General features: G+C 43.4%; 1 protein-coding gene across 8 annotated transcripts in view; it reads left to right on the forward strand.

The window, feature by feature from the left end:
• Positions 1-14,814, forward strand: part of nrxn2b (neurexin 2b) — a 730,611-nt gene extending 715,797 nt beyond the window's left edge. For 6 of the 8 annotated variants that reach the window (XM_079370953.1, XM_079370954.1, XM_079370949.1 and 3 more), the window contains 2 exons: positions 974-1,052; positions 11,775-14,814. In XM_079370953.1, coding sequence (XP_079227079.1) covers positions 974-1,052; positions 11,775-12,664 — 969 coding nt within the window. In that variant the 3' untranslated portion in view covers positions 12,665-14,814. The remainder of the gene's footprint in view (positions 1-973; positions 1,053-11,774) is intronic. The other 2 variants (XM_079370956.1, XM_079370955.1) reach the window with 1 other exon arrangement.
• Positions 14,815-19,935: the final 5,121 nt, after the last annotated feature.

Raw genomic sequence — 19,935 nt, forward strand, 5'->3', positions numbered from 1 at the left:
CTCCTTTAAAGTCACTGCAGAGGTGGGAAGCGCAACTACCAGGCCTTGGGTCTGTAAATCACAAAATTAACGGAGAGCTCAACCAACGTGCTGCTGCGAGAAGAAGAGCAAAGCAGATGGTACTAAAAGAGCGACACAGCTGCAGAAACTGCACATTGTTGACTTAGCTGAACGTAACATATGGACCAGAGCTCCACCAAAATTTAAGGTCTGAAATTACCAACATGTATTATACTGGAGGGAAACTGTGCTGTTTACCAAGTGGCCGCTACACATTTTTCTTGCACAGAATTTCTTTTTAAGCTGTATTGTCTGGATTGTGCACATTTTTAAAACAATGTGACTGAGTTAAAGAGTCATACTGCTGCTTTATTCCAAAATGTTTAATATGCATTTTAAAGTTGTAGTGTGTAACTCCATCTGCCCTGCAGCATGTGCTGCAGACAACGCTGAACACTGCTCTCTGCCTGATGTGTGTTTGAAACTGAAATTGGATTTGGATTGGATTTATACAAGTCGTGTTCACATCAGCCATTTGGTGTCTGTCTCTAACTGTCGCCATGCCGAGTCAAAACAGAAGCTTTCAATATTTGAATCTATCAAATCTATCAAATAGCATCAATTAAAGTTAGTTGAGCAATAGTGCAACGAGTGTCTGACAACTTCACCCACACGAAGGAGGATGCCAACAGCTCGAGACGAGCTCCACCTCTTTGATTGCTTTGTGTTTGCTCAGATAGAGCTTCCCCATAACTTCAAATGTCTGCTTACATAAATACATATTGGTGCTACTCATAAAGCACAACACCTCCGTCTTTTCAGCAAACACACAACTACTGAGAAATTACTCGTTTTGAATTTGGATTACTCGAATCCAAAAACTCTCCAATTCTGCATCTTCTCTGAACGGATGTAATGTGACCTGACTCTGTCCTCTGTTTTCTGTTTGTTTGTTGTTGTTTTTTTCTTCCAGAATGCAGATGACCTCTTGGTAGCATCAGCTGAATGTCCTAGTGATGACGAAGATTTGGAGGAGTGTGAGCCTGGAAATGGTGAGTCAACTCAGGGGGTTCTGTCTCCTTAGCACTTGTTAAGAAAGAAGAAAAACAAAAAACAAAGTTCAGCGTCAGACAAAGCAGATATAATCCTTTCTCCACTTTTTTTACACTTGGTGACTGCACCTCCCTCTGTATGCAGCTCTGATTGGCCAGATGTGCACCCTTTCTTATCGGTTTTTGAAGCAACAGCAGGCAGCTGCACCGTTGTCCATCAGTTGCTCAGCCGAGTGGTAGTATCTGGCATTTACCCAGCTGCTGCAACAATCTCCTGCCTCTTTTTTTAACAAGGCGGGACAGTTTCCACGTGGAAACGCAGCTTGTTTCGTGCGGCACACAGCTGCAGCGTGGCAGGCCCGGTGGCTGAGACGCTGTGAGTGTGAACAGTGGGTCAGCTAATGTTCTGACACCGTGACAGGTGGGGGGAAGTTAAAGGCCACGTGTTTTTACTCCCTGCCGCTGCGGTTTCTTACTCTATTAAGCCGACCTTCTTTAAAGGATGCCAAGAACCATGTTATAGTGAAGAAGTGCGAGTCAAATGAACGTTTGGTCAACAGTGCGAGATATGCAGATACCCTTTAATCGAAGTCATCCTGAAAGATCCGGTTTGAAGCTTTCTGTTGTTAAACGGCATAAAGTGTGTGACACATGATGATCAGCATTCAAGAAGAGATAACTGACAATTAACAGATGGAAAGAATACAACAGAACATGTTTCCATATCACTTGATCTTTAATCAGATAACAGTTGGCTACACCTGGTGAAGTGTGCTTCAGTATGTTAAGTTCTGTTCTTCCTTACAGCTGGAGTTAGCCATGCACGGTAGCAGCTTCTGTGAACACAGGATAACAAGCAGGAGCACAAAGTTTAGTCCGTGTTGATATCAGACTTTTCCATGCAGTAGCAACAAAACTGAAAATCACTTATCCGACTTTTGATTCCTCATGAATTATACATAAAAAACTGTGCGAAACCAAAGTGAGGATCTTTGTTTGTGAAAGGCACTCCAGTTTTTTTTTTTATGGGACAGGAATTAGAGGTTTAAATAGAGTATATGTTGGGCTGTAAATTACAGGAGATTATAGCAATCGGTGTGTTTGGGTGTTGATCTGAACCTGTGTGGAGAAACTCGAGTGTAGCATTCTCCTGCTGCTTCTCACTGTAGGTGGTTGGGACCGAAATAGAGACTCAATTCCCTTCTTATCGGAAGGAGAAATGAGAGTTTTTCAGTGGATGCTATGCCCAGGCTTAATCTCCCAAGGGGAAACACAATTCTTTCTCGCTCTTGTATGCCCACACAAACACACAGTGGCCGACATGCTCACCTTTCCAGACAGACACTTGTCTCTCTCTCACTCTGTTGGTGTAAAGTTTTCTCTCTCCGGAGAAACAACAAACACGCTCGTGCACATGCTCTGTATCGCACCTTCCAGATGCCACAGGAGCTTCAGCCAGGCGAGCCCGCAGGGTTGGATAAGCTTTGATGAAAACTGTGGAGAAGAGAAAATGCGTCAACAATGTCTGAAAAAACATGTCTCCCCCCCCCCCCTACATCACTGCTTGGCAAACAAAGGACTGGTTGGTGTATGATGGGACCCATTCCCTGTGTTTTTGATTACAGGATGCAGCTTTGTGTTATTGAACTGCCTTGAGGAAGGAGAAGTGATGTTAAGCACAGCTGAGCGAGATATTACTTGAGCGAATACATCGGGATCGATACGAGTCTGTCCTTCAGCCTGTGCAGCTCCATCCGATTTAAAGATGCATTTACCTGCAGCTGCAGTGCAAACACAGCCAATTCAAGGGAATTTTCTCACCACAGTATTCCATCCAAAACTTTTTGGGGCTGTCTACCTCTAAATGATGACCCCCCCACCGCATCCTCTCTCGCAATGATTGCAGGGCCGCCACTGTTGCACGCTTGCTGACAAGCCTAGAGTGGATGCAATATAGACAAAAGTGCAAGGCGCAGGGAGGGGGGACAAAAAAACGGCCTAAGGAAGAGACGAGCAGGGAGAGAGCTGGAAGGAGGACTGTGTTTTGAAGGACTGATCCTCATTGAGATTTGCATCACGTTCCTCTGCGCTCAAAGCGAGAGAGGAGAAACGAGAGAGAGAGAGAGAGAGAGAGAGAGGGAGAGGGAGAGGGAGAGGGCGATACAAAGGACAGGAGGAAGAAGCTGCAAATTTGAGAGAGGTATTCCCAAGAATGGTTCCTGCCTTTCCCACCAGGCTAATTAAACTCTGACTTTGTTAGGGAGCTCTAATTACATCACCCAATTATAGCTTTTGGTTTGGATCCTGCACTGATGTTAATGAGCCTGTTGTGAGGAGGGTGACAAGACACAGGACGTGGATTACAAAGATGAAACTTGCTGGGGATAGAGTGACAAATTGAAAATGAATACAGAAGAAAATACACAGGAAAAAAAAAAAAAAAGATTTTCCACAGACACTGATTGATTTTACACAATTAGAGGAGATATGCAAACATCTTCTCCGAAAATCCCAGCTCATTAAATCTCTTTCATTACATCGCTTTATTTCCACTTTCTCTACCTCAGCACAACCTCACTTTTTCCACCTCTTGCATACCTGCAATCTTCTCCTCAGTCCCAGGATGTCGGTGTTACTCTTGACAAGATCACAGCTTTGAGGAGCTCCTCAATAATTCATCAGACGATAAGCTATAGAGACGCTCGGCGAGTGTTCTCTTCTAGGTCGAGGAGCAAAACTAAGAGATTGAGTGATAGATGAGGAATGACCCGGAGTGCAGAGCCCCAGCCCCCCCTCCTTGTTTTGTGTGACTCACGTGAGATCAAACCCTCACTGGTCGATCGGTTTAGGTGTCAGTTATTTGTCAGTGTTATACTTTATTGATCCCCTTCAGTTAGCCGTCCACCCGCAAGCTCAATCCAAAGTTTCATCTGAATGGTTTCTCCGTTTGATTGTGTCTGTCGCTATGAAAAGATATCAAAGAGGTGTGTGCCCAACGTTGCTGAAGTCCTGACAGATTTAAGTGATGAGCTCAATCAACAGTATTCTGATATGACTGATTATCCTGATAATCTTCACAAACAGATGTCTGAATAAGAGTGCATATTCTTCAGTCAAGCAGCCAGATTCCCAGGAGAGTAATTGTGATACCAACGCGAGCCTAATTATGAGCAGTTTCTGCAGGATCTATGTGCACCGTGTTCTGTCCGCCACCTCCAGAGCCGATCGCGCCCTCTCTAGTCAATGCCCCTTTTTTTCCATGTAGAAACAGACCACGCTTAATGTGTTCCTTTGGCAGCAATGAATTATATTTATACGAGTGGATGAGACTCTAACTTGTGAGTCTTTGAGATAATTATGCACCTCTTACAGGGGCATGATGATCACTCCGAGTTGATGAAGTGTCTGATCACTGTGAGATCGCTTTAAGTGGCGGGAGGTCCATCATTCTGTTGTTAGTGTGCGAGGCGCAGCAGTTAATCGTGCTCAATCACTGCTTGTGAATGCCAGTAAAGGGCAACGACTACAGACTGGCTCATGTGCACGAAGGCCGGGTCATTGTAACGAGGCTTGTGCTAATCTAATAAATATGTGAAACCGGGTTCCACTAATACTACTTACAGACACATGACCAATGAAACGTTTGCAATTAGCTTCTGTAATGTCTTCACTCCTCTCTGCCTTCATATACAGAGGATTTCTTTAAACGGTATGGATAGGTTTATGGACACGTGTTGTCTTTAGCCGAGCTCCAGTGATGGGCACCTTTGGGTGAGGCTGTCAATGTACAAATGATTTAAAGAAGCAGGCAAAAAGTGTACAAAGTCTTTTAGCTCCACCGTATCATCTCTATGTTTTAGCTTCTTCTTTGTCTGTTGTTGTTGTTGTTAAATAGCTGTTAGCAAACAGTTTCAAGCACTGCCACCCCCTGGGTTGGTGTGTGGGTACTGCCATGTGTGGGTACATTTTTCTCCTCTTAAGACGTAATCTTCGTACGTCTGCATGTGCCAAACCGTCAAAATCGTGTCTGCAATGTTACATAGTGCCTTCATTTCTATTTTTGCTTGTGATGTCATTCGAAGTCATTTGAAATTCGTCGCCTAAAGCGCTGAACTCTACAACCTAAATTGTGCTCCAGCTTTTGTGAATTGTATTGGCATGAATATCAAAAGCGTTATGCAAACCGTCTCTCACTGCCAGGTCACAGTCGCCAGCTCGTCATCAACCCAGCTTTAGACTTTTACATAAAGTAAGCTAATGATGTCATCAACAAAAAAAAGAAGGAATGCTTTGATTTGAGATGGACTAAAAAAAAAAGAAGGATGACGCAAACTGGGATCTCTCATAGCAACCTGTGGGAGTTCTTCCTTGGACTATTATCCAATTATAAAATATTGCAGAAAAATCACCATAACTTAACTATATCTGTACACAGAAGAGGTGTGAACCATAGGTTTGTTATTTAACGGTGTTACAGCAGATGGCTTAGTAGAGCTGCACAATGAATTTTGTCATCGGATACACATGAGAGTAAAAACAATAAAGACTAAATAAAGCTCTTAAAGTCAGTGTTATGAATGAGGAGGCTGGGGCTCCGTCATCTTAGCTTGCTATTTAACACTCTTATCAAAAACTGAGGAACTTCATTAGTCAACATTATTCAGATGCCTTGGAACCATTTCCCTTCAAAATTAGTCAATGATGCATTTTGTCATGAGGCATTTCTGCAGTAAACTATCGTTTGTGAATAATGTTTTATCCCCCCCCCCCCCCATGCCTCCGTATTCTCAGCAGGGTGTTTCAAACTTCAAACTGTAAATAAAGATAGCTTCCCTCAGGAGCATAATAAAATAATCCTGGTTTACAGTTGGTTGGAACTGGTTAACCTAGTTTATTTTTTTACTTAAGTTTATCATCTTTTTTTTTTTCCTTCTAGGAGCCAATTGGCTCTGCAGTGTGAGCAAATACACACATAAGGAAAGCTTATCTTAGAAGAGATTTGAAGCAGATATACCAGGGAGCAGCACCATGGGAAGTAGAAAAAGATGTGGAGAGGAAGAAAAGATGAGGGAGGTGGTGAAGTGGGAGATTTTGATATCTTTGTATTCCCTGTGCATGTCTGGGATGTATTTATACCACAGTGAGCTGAAAACACAGGGCCAGGCCAGAAAACAAATCCAGCCAGCTTCATGGAGACGATCCAGGTGCTGATGAGCTGCAGGGAGGTGACTTTGACTGCAGCCAATATGTGACTCTCAGTGAGACACGATATGAGCAGAGCATCATCCCTTTGTGTCAACATGAATCACTGTGCCTGAGAGCGACAGCAGCATAGGCAGCTGTTGTAAACAGTTTATGGAGTTGCATGTATTTTTTTTTTCTTCCCCCCCCCTGCATAGATTTTACGGCCGTAATTGTACCTATTGTGTTGCATGATTTAAAAGCAAGCACGGGGAAATATATAATGCACGGACATGCTGCTGGATTTTCCATCTGCGGCCTAATCAAAGCTGAATTATAGAACACTCAAACTCCAAACAACCTTTTTGCTCTAAATATTTCAAATGGATATGAGCGGGCCGACGTGATCGGCAGAGTAACGATGTTTGCTAGGAGGCCGGTGAAGATGCATCAGTATCCATCTGCCCTGTGCTCGTTTTGAATAAATGGAGGGCGGATGACTCATACTGGCAACGATGTGGAGTGGTATGTGGGTAAAGATGAAGAAGAAAATTTCATCATGCCGGTTCAACGTGGTTCCGCCGTCTCAGTTTTTTTAAATCAATGGAGTCAAACTCAATCAATCAGGCTGAATGTCTTTAAGTCTGTTTCGCTCAAACGTCTAAATGTTGGAGAAAGAGTCACCAACTCACTGTATTCATGCTATATGTATATTTAGGCACAGGTTGCATCAAAACTGGTCAAATGAGAGTCAGGGGGTTTAATGCCAATCAAAAGTAAGACATGGCCTGTGTTGAAAATAGTCCTGTCCTGTCTGGGGTAGTATTATAAAGTGTATGTTAAAAGCAAGAGCCAGACGTGGCAAAATGTTAACAAAAAGGGGGGACATGTACTGTGTCTAGTTTTGTGGCTGACATCTTTTGAAGAATCCTTCTTTCAAAGCCTGCATAGACTGCTCAGGCCAAAATGAAATAAGACGGTCTGATCTCTAGAAAAGTCCGGTTTGCGTCACCAGCTGTTCCTGCTGCCCCTGTTGCTGAGCAAACTCAACTGCTGCAAGAACTATCTTACATAAAGAATGTTACGTAAACCTATTATTTTAAAGATCATTTCAAGTTGCATCTTAGTTTGAAGCGGTGCATGTGTTGGGCTATGAAGGATCACTTGATGGATCCATCATTGGACGGGGAAAGGAGACACATATGTTGGCTGCATTTAAAAGAGTGTTTGAAATGAAAGAGCCTTCAACATGCTTCATTCTTCAAACGCGCTCTTCATAGGATGTAGCTCCTAATAGGGATATAGCCATGTATTGTTACTTTCTCAAACCCAATTGACGTTTTGCTTTGGTAGCAACTTGTCCATCATAGGTAGCCATACATGTTTATTACCCCCGTTTACCGGGGTAATAAGCCATGTCAGAAATCAGAGTAATTTCCTAAGGCACCAACACAATCCGAAATGTATCTAAAACTAATGGATTCGACCCCATGCATTGGGTTGTTCAAACCAAGAGGCTATGTCCTCTGTGAAAAACAACCTTTGTTAAATCCTCAAATTTGATGGGCTACAGTCCATAAATGAATGACAATGGACCCCACTCTAGATAAATACACTGGTGTTTCCCAATACTGTCAACGTTTTGATTTATTAATGGAGTCGTGAAAAATATTTTCTTTGTAGAAAAGCTGATGGGATGATTTCCTGTTTAGCCAAATGTGAAACGCAAAACGAAGTTTGTGAAAATAATACTTTGGTCTTTTTGGCAATGTACCATATCTGAATGTCTTCACTAAATTCTTGATAATAGATACCTTTTTGGTATTCTTTAGACATATCATGCTTACTTGACAGCCACAAAGTCTTTTTCGATCTTAAACGAGTATGTGGTTCTTGGCAACCTTTAGCAGGAAAACACTTGGCTGAACATGTATGCTTTTTGTGCCATCCTGAGTAAAGTTTCTCAGCCCGTCACCAACCTGTCTGCGGATGTTCACTGAACAATCAGAGATGTGTGCAGAGGGGAGAGGGTGCAGTCGTGGAGAAAGGAAGAGAAAATGAAAGTAGATTTTTGGTTTAAACTGTGGGTGCAGTAGGGTTTGAGTCACACAACAGGAAATGAAAAGACTTTTGATATGTGCCCAAAGTGCTAAAATGTGGCTTTCTCTGTGTGTGAGGGCTGAGGTTCATTATGTTTCTCATAGCCACTGCCTGCCTGTCATATGGGATGACTATATATATCTATATATATATATATGCCCTTCAGGCTTTGGTTCTACAGTGCATGAGAGAACAGCAGAGTGATGTGTGTTTGTTGGAACAATCCTTTACTGCTCCATTATAATATCTCCCAATGTAAATAATCCTAACTCTTCTGTGGGTTCATATACAGTCGATTTTAAGCTAAAGAGCAACATTCCCGATTTTGCAACGAGTACAGGAAGTGTTTACCGTAACACGACTATCCATTTGCAAAGTCAGCCACATGTAAGTGGGGCACACAGCGAGTGGAGGTTATTCCTCAGTAATTGGAGGGCTGCACACTGAGCACAAAGTAGAAAGCTTGAAATTGCACTTGCAGCATCTCTGCCATGCAGGCAGATGGAAAAGTAAAGATAGCAAAGTTACCATCTTGTCCTTAACCCTCAGTCACGCACATGTCCTGGATCCCTGAGAAACTATATCTGAGGTCTTGAAGATTCGGTTTTAGTGAAATAACTTGTTCAAGTAGAATGAAAAAAAAAAAAAAAATTGGGAAGCACTAAACTTGAAAAAATCCTACCGGCTGTTTGTTCCTAAAATGTGCCACCTCGCTCCGCTGTCCTCTCAGCCTTCAAGGTGAAACACAGCCCTCTAACACAGGAAGAAAGTAAATATAATAGAGAGAAATATCATTGCCATGGAAACAAGCCCTTCCGGCACTAGTACAGGACTATGAAGTTGGTGGAAGGGTTGAAAGAATCACTAAGTTTTTTCCTTTGCAGCTTTCACATGTTGCTTCATTTTAAAGGCTTGTTTCTCTTTAAGTGTGTTGTTCTGATATGCTGATATGTTTAGTGGCTTTGTTAACTCAATGCAGCACCCTTTCTAACAAAGCCTTTCTAATCTGTGAGTGAACTGTGTGGTTGTATAACTGACAAAACTGGGGGGGAGGGCTCAAGGTTTGGGTAGCTTTCTGAGCAAAATAAAGGCCACAGGGCAAAAAACTTTAACAATCCCTACACCTCCCCTTAAACGTCCCCCCACGAACCCTGAACTGCCTGATCCAACCCTGTCTCCCTCTGAGTCACTCTGATTTACCTCATCAAATGTACAAAGAGCCAGAGTCATGATTTTATGCTGGTGATGTTGGCATTTCTTTGGTCGTGTCTTTGCTGTTACCTTCCCCTTTTTTCTCCCTCAAAGATTTACCATGAACTAATCCCAACCTGATATGTTTTTTCAAATGTTTCCTTGACTGTTGACCCCGTTTTCCAGACTTACGAAAAATGCTTTATGAAATCATTGTAGAATGTAAACAAGGAGGCTGTTGTAGATATTCTAAAATCAGCCAATATGCTCTAAGTGTTAATTCCAGTATTTCTAATCCTGGGTTCTATTTCTTAATTGTTTGAGGTCTAAATTATAAGTTTTAAACTTATCCAGCAGTTGGCCTCAGCATTCAGCTCAAAAAAAGAGGCTGCGATGGCTGCAATGTAGTAAAACTCAATTTAACTTCAACTTGAAGGGCGATTGGTTAACTCTTGACCGGAACTGTTCAATGAATGTCCACTTGGATTGCTTGCTTTAACCAGTAACAGGCGTAATGTTTGTGTTCATCTTTGTTTTTATTGTCTTAACACCATTAAGGAAAGAATCCCAACAGTGGTAGACATTATTTTTAAGTGTAAAGGCCACCACTCACCATCGACAAAAACAGTTTACCATACAGTACCCCAAGTAGCTGGTCTACTGCTGCGTCCATCCAGTAATGGAAGGTGATATTAATGTGTGACTTTTGTGATTCAAAGGATTAGTACCTAAGTACTGTTTTTGTCAATGAAGTGTGGTTGCATTGACAGAGCAATGTAACAAGCAATGTCCTTCTCTTTGGAGATTTTTTTTCTGTTCGAGTGTCACATGCAGACGTAATGCAACCGGTATTGTGGGCCGGACATAAAAGCATATACAATTATTTGAAACGACTATTAATTCTGGTGCTGACTAGCGCAGTTTGAGTAAAAAACAGTGTTGCCATTATACTGTGTCAGATGAGAACATCATATCAGTCAGTTTTGCCCCAAAGGATTATATCACAGCCATGTCATTCAATTGGTCGGCCGCTGGTTGTCTGCAAACTGCTGGAACTATTCAAGGTTTTCTGGACTCATCAGAAATTTAGACCTCAAAATATTAAGAGTAGATCCTTGATTCTAATAAGAACTGAATTGTCCTTTAACTCCAGATGCTTAAAAATGGCTTCTACTTTTGACAAATGATGTTAACATAAACCCAATGAGCTATACTTAATATATCCACTCATTTCACAGTAAGCTAAATCAGATTACATAACTGAAGCTTGTCAACACATTTGGCTCATTAAAACAATTTCTTTTAATGTTCACTTGTGTTAACGGCTGCTTAAGGAGGACATCATTGCCCAGTTTTTATATGTGGTGTTTGGGAGGAAAATGGGCATCAGGGAGTAGTAGTGTTTAATGCTCTCTCTCTCTCTCAGTGTACTAAAAGTTTAGTTTAGATATGAGGGGCATCTGTTTCCTGCAGCAGCTTCTAAGAATTTGCATAATGGATAAAGCTAATCAGAATTTAGCAATAGAAATGGGGAGGGAATGGGATTGTGCCCATTTGTCACGAGACTTTAGAGGGGGGAAATGATTCATCCAACAATTATTATTATTATTATTAATATTATATATTGGTTACTTTCCATCAGTTAAGAAACAAAAGGAAAGGAGGTACAGAAGGGGGGGAAGTTGTTTATCACTATCCAAGAACAATCTTACACAGCTTTCTTTTTGTAATTTTTTTTTTCATGCAAAAATCATGCGGCCAATTTGTTGATGTAAGTGACCTGAACCTCGTGGTTTGCTATCTTATTTAAAAAATCAAAGCAGAGAGAAACATCTGAGCGTTAGAGCAGTCAGCTTAGGAATGGCTAGAAAGTTTGCAGTGAAGGTGAAGGCTAGGCTGTGTAGTACGATAGATGTTAAATTGTTCAGTGTAATTTGTAGTCTACTTTTATCTTGTGTTAGTAATATATCTTGTAGGTGTAGGTCAGAGCAGTCAGAAACAGGTGCAGGATACAGTATGTTCTTACAGCTTGTATTTTAGTTCAGTTCACAGTTAGTCAGCATTTTAACTTTTTAAATAGAACAGACTAACTAAACTTGTATAACTAACCTCATGTTAAGTTTTAGTGCTGTTCTAATACTGGTGTTGCTGTATTAATTTGAACTGTTTTTCTTTTGTTGATTTGGAGGTAGACTCTTTCTCAGGTGGTCTCTAACACTCTTTTCCTTCGTTTTCTCTTTCTTGTCCTAGGAGGTGAATTAGTGTTGCCTATTATTACGGTGGACTCCCTAGATCCCCCATCCATCGCCACCCACTACCCAGTAATCCCCCCACCCCCTACTACCTACCGCCCTTTCCTCACCCTGCTCGAAACCACCAAAGAGTCCCTCCCCTTGCCCAATGGCCGGCCCCCCTGCCCCTTGGACCAGGAGGACTGCGAGGAGACCATCGAGGTGTCGGCCTATGGCTCGGGGGAGATGACCGAGTCGGATGACGAGGACTATTACAAAAACTCCCCCTTGGTCACCGACAGGACTGTCCTCCCTCCTCCCCCAGCTGTTGAGGGTGGCGTCCAGAACCCTCGAGACCGTCATTTCTCCCGCATCCCCAACTCCCACCGTCCTCCTTTATCCTCTACCCCCACAGCCAATCCAGACCAACTCGGCCCACGAATCAAGCCACCTGCCGGCGGTAGCAGCAGTAGCAACAATATCCCTGCCGGGAAAATGAACACCCGGGACCAGGTGCTGCTGCCGCCAGCACACCCCTCATCCGATCCAGGTCACCGCAGAATCCCTGGAATAACATACCCTCCAAATTTCCCCCATGTTCCCACTCCAGACCCCACGTCTCCGGAAAGAGGACTCCCAGGCGCTGTGGAGGTGCAGCAGTCCAGCAGCACTACAGGAATGGTCGTTGGCATTGTGGCGGCAGCCGCCCTCTGCATCCTCATCCTGCTCTACGCCATGTACAAGTACCGCAACCGTGACGAGGGCTCCTACCAAGTGGACCAGAGCCGCAACTACATTAGCAACTCAGCCACACAGAGCAACGGAGCCCTGGTGAAAGAGAAACAGCCCACTACTGCCAAGACGGTCACCAAGAACAAGAAGAACAAAGACAAAGAGTACTACGTCTGAAAGAGCGCCACCATGACACCACAGAGACAGATAACAGACGCACTAAGAGAAGTAAAGAGAAGAGAGAGAATGAGAGAGAGGGAAAATGGCACACAAAACCTAGAGGGCAATTCATTTAAAAATCAGTATTGTCAGGTGGCCATACTTGTTTCCAATTCCAGTCTTATCAGAGTGAGGCAGGAAAATAAGCAACAGATTGGTTCCTTCCACCCCCTTTTGCATTGCATTTATTTGGCTTCTTATTAAAAGGTAAATGTGGTGTGGATATAAAGAAAGGCTATTACATCTCATAACTTACTGTGCCAACAACTGTGTACCAAATGCTGATAAAACGCTGATTTATGGATTAACAACCCAGTTATTTAATATCTTGATTACTGTAAGAAAGCACCATCAACAGTATTTGTGTCAAGGTCGGTACATCACGCTGAGGTGAGCTTGTGGTGAAGACCATCACCTAAGACAGTATCAACTTATTGTTTTCCAAATAGGCTTCAATTAGCAACTTGCCATCCCTCCTGTTTAAAATCAATAATACTGCCAGCTTAGAGAAACACTCTCTCACCTCTGTGTTAGACATCGCTCACCTATCGTCCAATCTCTCTCTCTCTTCTTCTCATTCGCCCGCGCACTCTGTTTCTCTCTTTGTCTATGGTGCTCAGCAGCTGGTGCAACGTAAACTCTACCGTGTTTCAAGCATGTAGTATTAATTTACGAAAAAGAGAAATTTTCTTTCTGTGGAGTTTAAGAAACTTAAAAAATATGACGATGATTGATCATAACAACCGTTAAACGTAGCAACTATGTGAGATACCACCGCTCCGACCTAATGGATGCTAACTTTGTACGTTTAGCTGCCAAAAACCTATTGAGGCCAAAATCCCCTTGGTCGTCCTTTTGTTCCAGCAGATCTGTGTCATGTGTTTCTGGGGCTCCAAGGCACCCCCTAGTGGGACAGCAGAGAAACTGTGTCACGTCTTAAAGTTACTAATAACCGAAAAACAGAAAAAAACCTCCAGCAAACCAGATGAACTCTGTTCTATATAATTATAAATATATGTATAGACGTTGCAGAAACCTATGGACCTGAGACGTGAGGAAAAGTGAAAGTACGCTGGCACTGCACAGCGAGGACGGACTTTAGGATTTTCAACGTCGGAACAGTCTCACCACCCCAGATTCCCAGACCCCACCCCTCTCATGAACAGTACGGCTGATGCAAAGCCTTGCTGCAAGACTCAGCCACTTTGGTTTGCTTTTTTTTTTTTTTTTTTTTTTTTCTCTGAAGAAATGAGAGACATTTTAAGGAAATAGATTCTTGCTGGAGTTCCACTGTGGAGAGAGATACCTTGAAGCTCAAAAAGCGGCTGTGTCTTTCGCCCTCTCTCTCTAGCCTGACTGGACTGATGGCAGCCAATGGGCAAAAAGCAAACTTTGTGGGAAGAGCACACACATTAAAAAGGTGAACGCCAGTTCCCTGGAAGATGTACAACAGAACTCTAGTATTCCAATTTTCTCAACTCTATTAAAAAAAGAAAACTGTATCATGAAAAGAAAAGAAAATCCTGAAAAAAGTTTGTGAAATGTCTAAATATTTGACTCTCATCCCATTACTAAGAGAAATGTGTTTTCCCTACTATCGTTCCTGTTTGGAGAAAAAATGACCATATGATTCTGGGAATTTGAAATTTCTATGTATTTTCTTTTGGTAATTGAACAAATGTGATTTGGGTTATGAACATGGAATCACCCTTATTCTTTTCCAGTGGGGGGAGGGGTCCCTCTCCTTTTAATTCATTCTCCATTTGTCATCCTTTTTTTATTTTACTTTTTTGTCCTGCATCTATTCCTTTTTCTCTGTATGGCAGATCGTATGTCCCATACCCCATGGAGAAGCCAGGCTCTATCCATTCTCCATGGGTTTTTTTTATTTGTTTAGTATCTCTCTTTTTGTCTGGAGACAAGATGGCCACCCTTTCATCCAGTAACCCTTCTGCCATGTTTGTCTGGTTTCTCTCTTTCTCCATTCCAAACATACTCCCCCCAGTATCTTCCTGTTCTTTCTAAATGTTATTGTAAAGTGTTCCAGTGAGATGACTCTAAATATGTGTACATTAACAGAGGGAATACACTTGGTTATATACTTCTTACTCCCTGTGTCGCGTGGTCTCTTTATCGTCTTTTTATCTATCGGCTTGATCTGATCATAGCACTTGGAAAATTACTGAAGTTGCAGTTTTTGAAGCCCCTTGGCGTGATTGGTTCCTCAGATTGGTACCTTGTGGTAGACAGACATTTTTAGAGGCTGCTGCAGATGACGGATTTTCTTTGTTTCAGTGTAAATTTCTGTCAGGACCTGAAGACAATTTCAACCAAAATCTCAAAAAGCGTATCTGGAGAAAATTACCAACCCTGCCTTTAAATGCTTTTTATTTAATTATCTTCTTTAACTCAACTTTCGCAGCTTCAATTCAGAAAGTGTATCTTTAAATTTGACCAGTGTTAATAGAAAAGTACAAATCTCTGCTCATGTAGAGATGTATCAGCCAAAGTGTGTTCTAGTTAATGGACATCTCAGATTTCAGAATCATAATTTTTCAACATAAGAAAATTAGCAAGCTTCTGGACTCTCTAAAAACAATATATTTTTGCCAAGCAGGGAGTTGGGCATGACCCACAACTGTTATCACCACAGCTAAGCCTTTCTCTGTGGCCCAATAGGCAGCATTTTTGTCAGCCCTTGGTTTTTTAGTGGAAAAAGAAAAGAAGAGACGAAGACGACAAATATGGAGAAACCGCACCAAAGCGTGAAGGCTATCCTGAACCTGTGTCGAAGAGCTGGAGTTAAATCAATCCTTCGAACAGAGGGATTCCTTTCACCAACCAGACCAACACCAACCAACGCCTATTCAACATGTCGAATCAGAAGAAAAAAGGCCGACAGTGCCTGACGGTTACGGCCATTTTTATACTTAAACAACTATATTGTTATCCAGGTTAATGTATGTGCATATTGAAGTGCTTTTGCTACCACTTCCCAGAACAGGAGAGTCTGCATCAGCCACAGCACATCTGGAGGGGGGGTAAGTATTCAAGACTACTGATGAAGATAGGATAGGATAGGATAGGATATAACTTTATTGATCCCCAATGGGGAAATTCGGGCGTTACAGCAGCAGCAGCAGTGCAGAATCAAAAACAAAAGTCAAAATCGAATAAAAAGTAACAACATAAGCATAAATACAATCCAGGTAGTAATGGGGGGATATATACAGAGGACTATAGCACGGTGGACTCAGCAGGGCAATGGAAAAGATATAATAATACTGTGCAGTGAATGGCATGTTAAAGTGACCAGTGAAAGAATTTAAAGTGGCATTGTGATCAGAGGGTTATGTAAACAGTATTGGCTGTTATAAGCATAATAAATATAGTGCAGTTTGACTGGAGTATAGATATATAGTTATAATAATATAAGAGTGTATTGTAATAATGTAATATATAATATAGATAGTATAGTATAGATATAATATAATAATAAAGGTAACATAAAAACATTCTAATAATATTGTATACTATATATAAGGAGAATATATATAAATACAGGCTAGCTCCTGCTGTTGTACAGCCTGATTGCTGTGGGGACGAATGAGCGTCTGAAGCGTTCTGTTTTGCTCCTGGGGGGGAGGAGGCGTTGGCTGAAGGAGCTGCTCATCTCCCACAGCTCGTCATGGAGAGGGTGAGAGGAGTTATCCAGGATGGATATGATTTTGTCCTTCATCCTCCTCTCAGCCACTGTCTCCAGAGTCTCCAGTTCCAGACCAACGACAGAGCGGGCCTTCTTAACCAGTTTATTAATCCTGTTTGCCTCACCAGCCTTGATGCCCCCCCACCAGCACACCACAGCAAAGAAGAGTGTGCTGGCCACCACAGACTGGTAGAAGGCCTTGAGGAGTCTGTCGCAGACACTGAAAGACCTGAGTCTCCTCAGGAAGAACAGCCTGCTCTGTCCTTTCCTGAAGATGACTTCAGTGTTATGGGACCAGTCCAGCTTGTTGTTAATGTGAACCCCAAGGTACTTGTAGGAGTCCACCCTCTCCACTTCCTCCCCCTGAATGATGACTGGGGCAGGGGGGCACCTCTTCCTCCTGTAGTCCACTACCACCTCCTTTGTTTTGGCGATGTTGAGCTTCAGATGGTTGTTGTTGCACCATGTGACGAAGCTCTCGATCAGACCTCTGTACTCGTCCTCGTTGCCATCAGTGATGCGGCCCACGATGGAGGAGTCGTCAGAAAACTTTTGGAGGTGGCAGGAACCAGAGTTAAACCTGAAGTCTGAGGTGAAGAGAGTGAACAGAAAGGGTGCCAGAACAGTTCCTTGGGGTACTCCAGTGTTGCTCATCACCACATCAGAGACACAGCCGTCCACTCGGACGTACTGTGGTCGGCCAGTGAGGTAGTTGTAGATCCAGGCTGTGGTGTCAGGGTGCAGATGAATATCCAGCAGTTTTTCCCTCAGGAGGCCGGGCTGGATGGTATTAAAAGCACTGGAGAAGTCAAAGAACATGACTCTCACAGTGCTTCCCTGCTTCTCCAGGTGTGACAGGGCTTTATGGGTCAGGAAGATGATGGCATCCTCCACGCCGATGAGCCGCTGGTAAGCAAACTGCAGTGGATCTATGAAAGCAGTGAGCAGGGTCTTTAGCTGCTGGAGAACCAGCCTCTCAAATGTCTTCATGACATGTGACGTGAGTGCCACAGGCCTGTAGTCATTAAGAGAGCTGGGACGACCAGTCTTAGGAACTGGTACAATGCAGGAGGTCTTCCACAGGTCAGGCACCAACATCAGCCTGAGGGAGAGGTTGAAGAGGTGCCGAAAGATTCCTGCGAGCTGCCTAGCACACACCTTGAGGATCCTGGGGCTGATGTTGTCTGGTCCACTGGCTTTTGTTATGCAGAGCTTGGAGAACTGTCGTTGTACCTGGCTCGTAGTGAGAGTGAGAGTGGGGGGAGGGTGTGGGGGACTGTTCTTTGTTTCCGGAAGTAGGGAGCTGGGGGGTGGGGGGACTGTCCTTTGAAGCTGCTGCTGGGGCAGGGCTGTCCTTTGAAGCAGCTGGTGAGAAGCTGAGAGAGGGGAAGGTAGTACGGTCGTTGATGGGGGGGCAAGCCGAGTCACCAACAGAGGTGCGAATGGCAGTTGGAGTGATGGTTGAAGACCCAGACCCACTGTCTGAGCTCACCGGGGTGGGGGTTGAGTCAAACCTATTGAAAAACAGGTTCAGCTCAGCAGCAAAAACTGGGTCTCCTTCAGCTTTGGTCACAGGCTTGCTGTAACCAGTCATCTGCTTCATGCCATTCCACACCTCCTTTGAGTTGTTCTGGCCCATCTTGGCCTCAATCTTCTCCTTGTAGCTGTTCTTGGCCTCCCTCAGCTTCTTCTTTAGAATCTTTTGGACAGCCCTGAGCTCCTCCCGGTCTTTAGCCATGAATGCCCTCTTCTTGCTGTTAAGAAGGCCTTTGATGTCTTTGTTGATCCATGGTTTGTTGTTGGAGAAGCAGCGAACCTTCTTAGTAGGGACTATGGTATCCTCACAAAACCGGATGTAATCTGTAATGCAGTGAGTGAGTCCTTCAATGTCATCACCGTGTTCCTCCTGAAACAATTCCCAGTCTGTGACATTAAAACACTCCTGCAGGGCCTCCTCAGAGTCTTTAGACCAAACCTTCACAGTCATCTTTCTGGCCACCTGTTGTTTCACCAGGGGCCTGTAGGTGGTATCAAGGTGGATGAGGTTGTGGTCTGATTCCCCGAGGGGTGGGAGGGAAGAAGAGCTGTATGCTCCCTTCACGTTGGCATACAGCAGGTCTATGGTTTTATTCCCTCTTGTAGCGCAGTTTACATACTGTTTAAAGTTCGTCAGTACAGAGGAGAGAGTGACATGATTAAAGTCCCCGCTGATCAGTATGAGGGCACTGGGATGCTGTGTTTGTAGCCCCGCGATCACAGTGTGTATGACGTCACTCGCGCTCGCAGCTACAGCTGATGGTGGGATGTAGACAGCAACAATGATGGCATATGAGAACTCACGTGGTAGGTAATACGGGCGTAATCCTACCGCTAAAAGTTCAGCGTCGGGAGTGCAGACCCGTTCCTTCACAGTTATATGCCTGGGATTACACCATTTAGAGTTAACAAAGACAGCAAGGCCTCCTCCTCTCTTCTTACCGCTCTGTCTCCCCCGGTCCGCTCGTACCAGCGTGAAGCCGGCCAGGTCGATGAGACTGTCCGGTATATTCCCATGTAGCCATGTCTCCGTGAAGCAAAGCAGGCTGCTCTCCCTGTAGACCCGCTGGCTGTTTATTAAAGCTGTGAGTTCGTCCGCTTTGTTTGCGAGTGACCGGACATTCCCCATAATGATCGACGGCAGAAAAGGTTTAAATTTACGGACTCTCTCGATCCTCTCTCTTCTCCTCTCCTTGACTTTAGTGCCGGCTTTCCTCCCCCGGCGTACCCCTCTCCATAAGTCCTCAGGGATGCGTGATGTTGGGACACCGGCTCCATGCCTGAGGCGCAGTAGTTCCTCACGACTGTACGTGATCATTCCGGCAAGAAGAGAAAAAAGTCCCGAAAAAAGTACCGTACTTCACTTAGTGATGCTGCAACTAAAACGCTGCAGTAGTGCAGGCAATATGCCCAAAAATAATACAAAAAATAACAACAATAATAACAGTTAAGGAAAGAAGAGTCGGAGCTGCTGTAACAGGCTGCCGACTCTCTCAGCGCCCGGAAGGTACAGAAAAAAGTCCCGAAAAAAGTACCGTACTTCACTTAGTGATGCTGCAACTAAAACGCTGCAGTAGTGCAGGCAATATGCCCAAAAATAATACAAAAAATAACAACAATAATAACAGTTAAGGAAAGAAGAGTCGGAGCTGCTGTAACAGGCTGCCGACTCTCTCAGCGCCCGGAAGGTACAGATGTTGATGAACTGTTGTCCCTGTCAAATGATTGCTAAGATGTGGTAAAAGTATAAACAACAGTCTACTGATTACCTTCCTCGATAAATCACTCTCAGTCCAACATACAGTGAAAATAGGATAGAGTTTTAGTTGAAGAAAAAAAAAAGACATGCAGGATGATCTTGAACAGCCTTTTTCACACCTCTAAAAAGGAAATTGCATCTTCATACAAACAGACAAATCATCCCAAGCAGCCAATCAGTTCTGTAGATATGGTTTTAAAACGTGTGAAAGCCTTTAAAGTGTGATCT

The sequence above is a fragment of the Symphodus melops genome (assembly GCF_947650265.1).
Source record: "Symphodus melops genome assembly, chromosome: 20".
NCBI classification, from domain to species: Eukaryota; Metazoa; Chordata; class Actinopteri; order Labriformes; family Labridae; genus Symphodus; species Symphodus melops.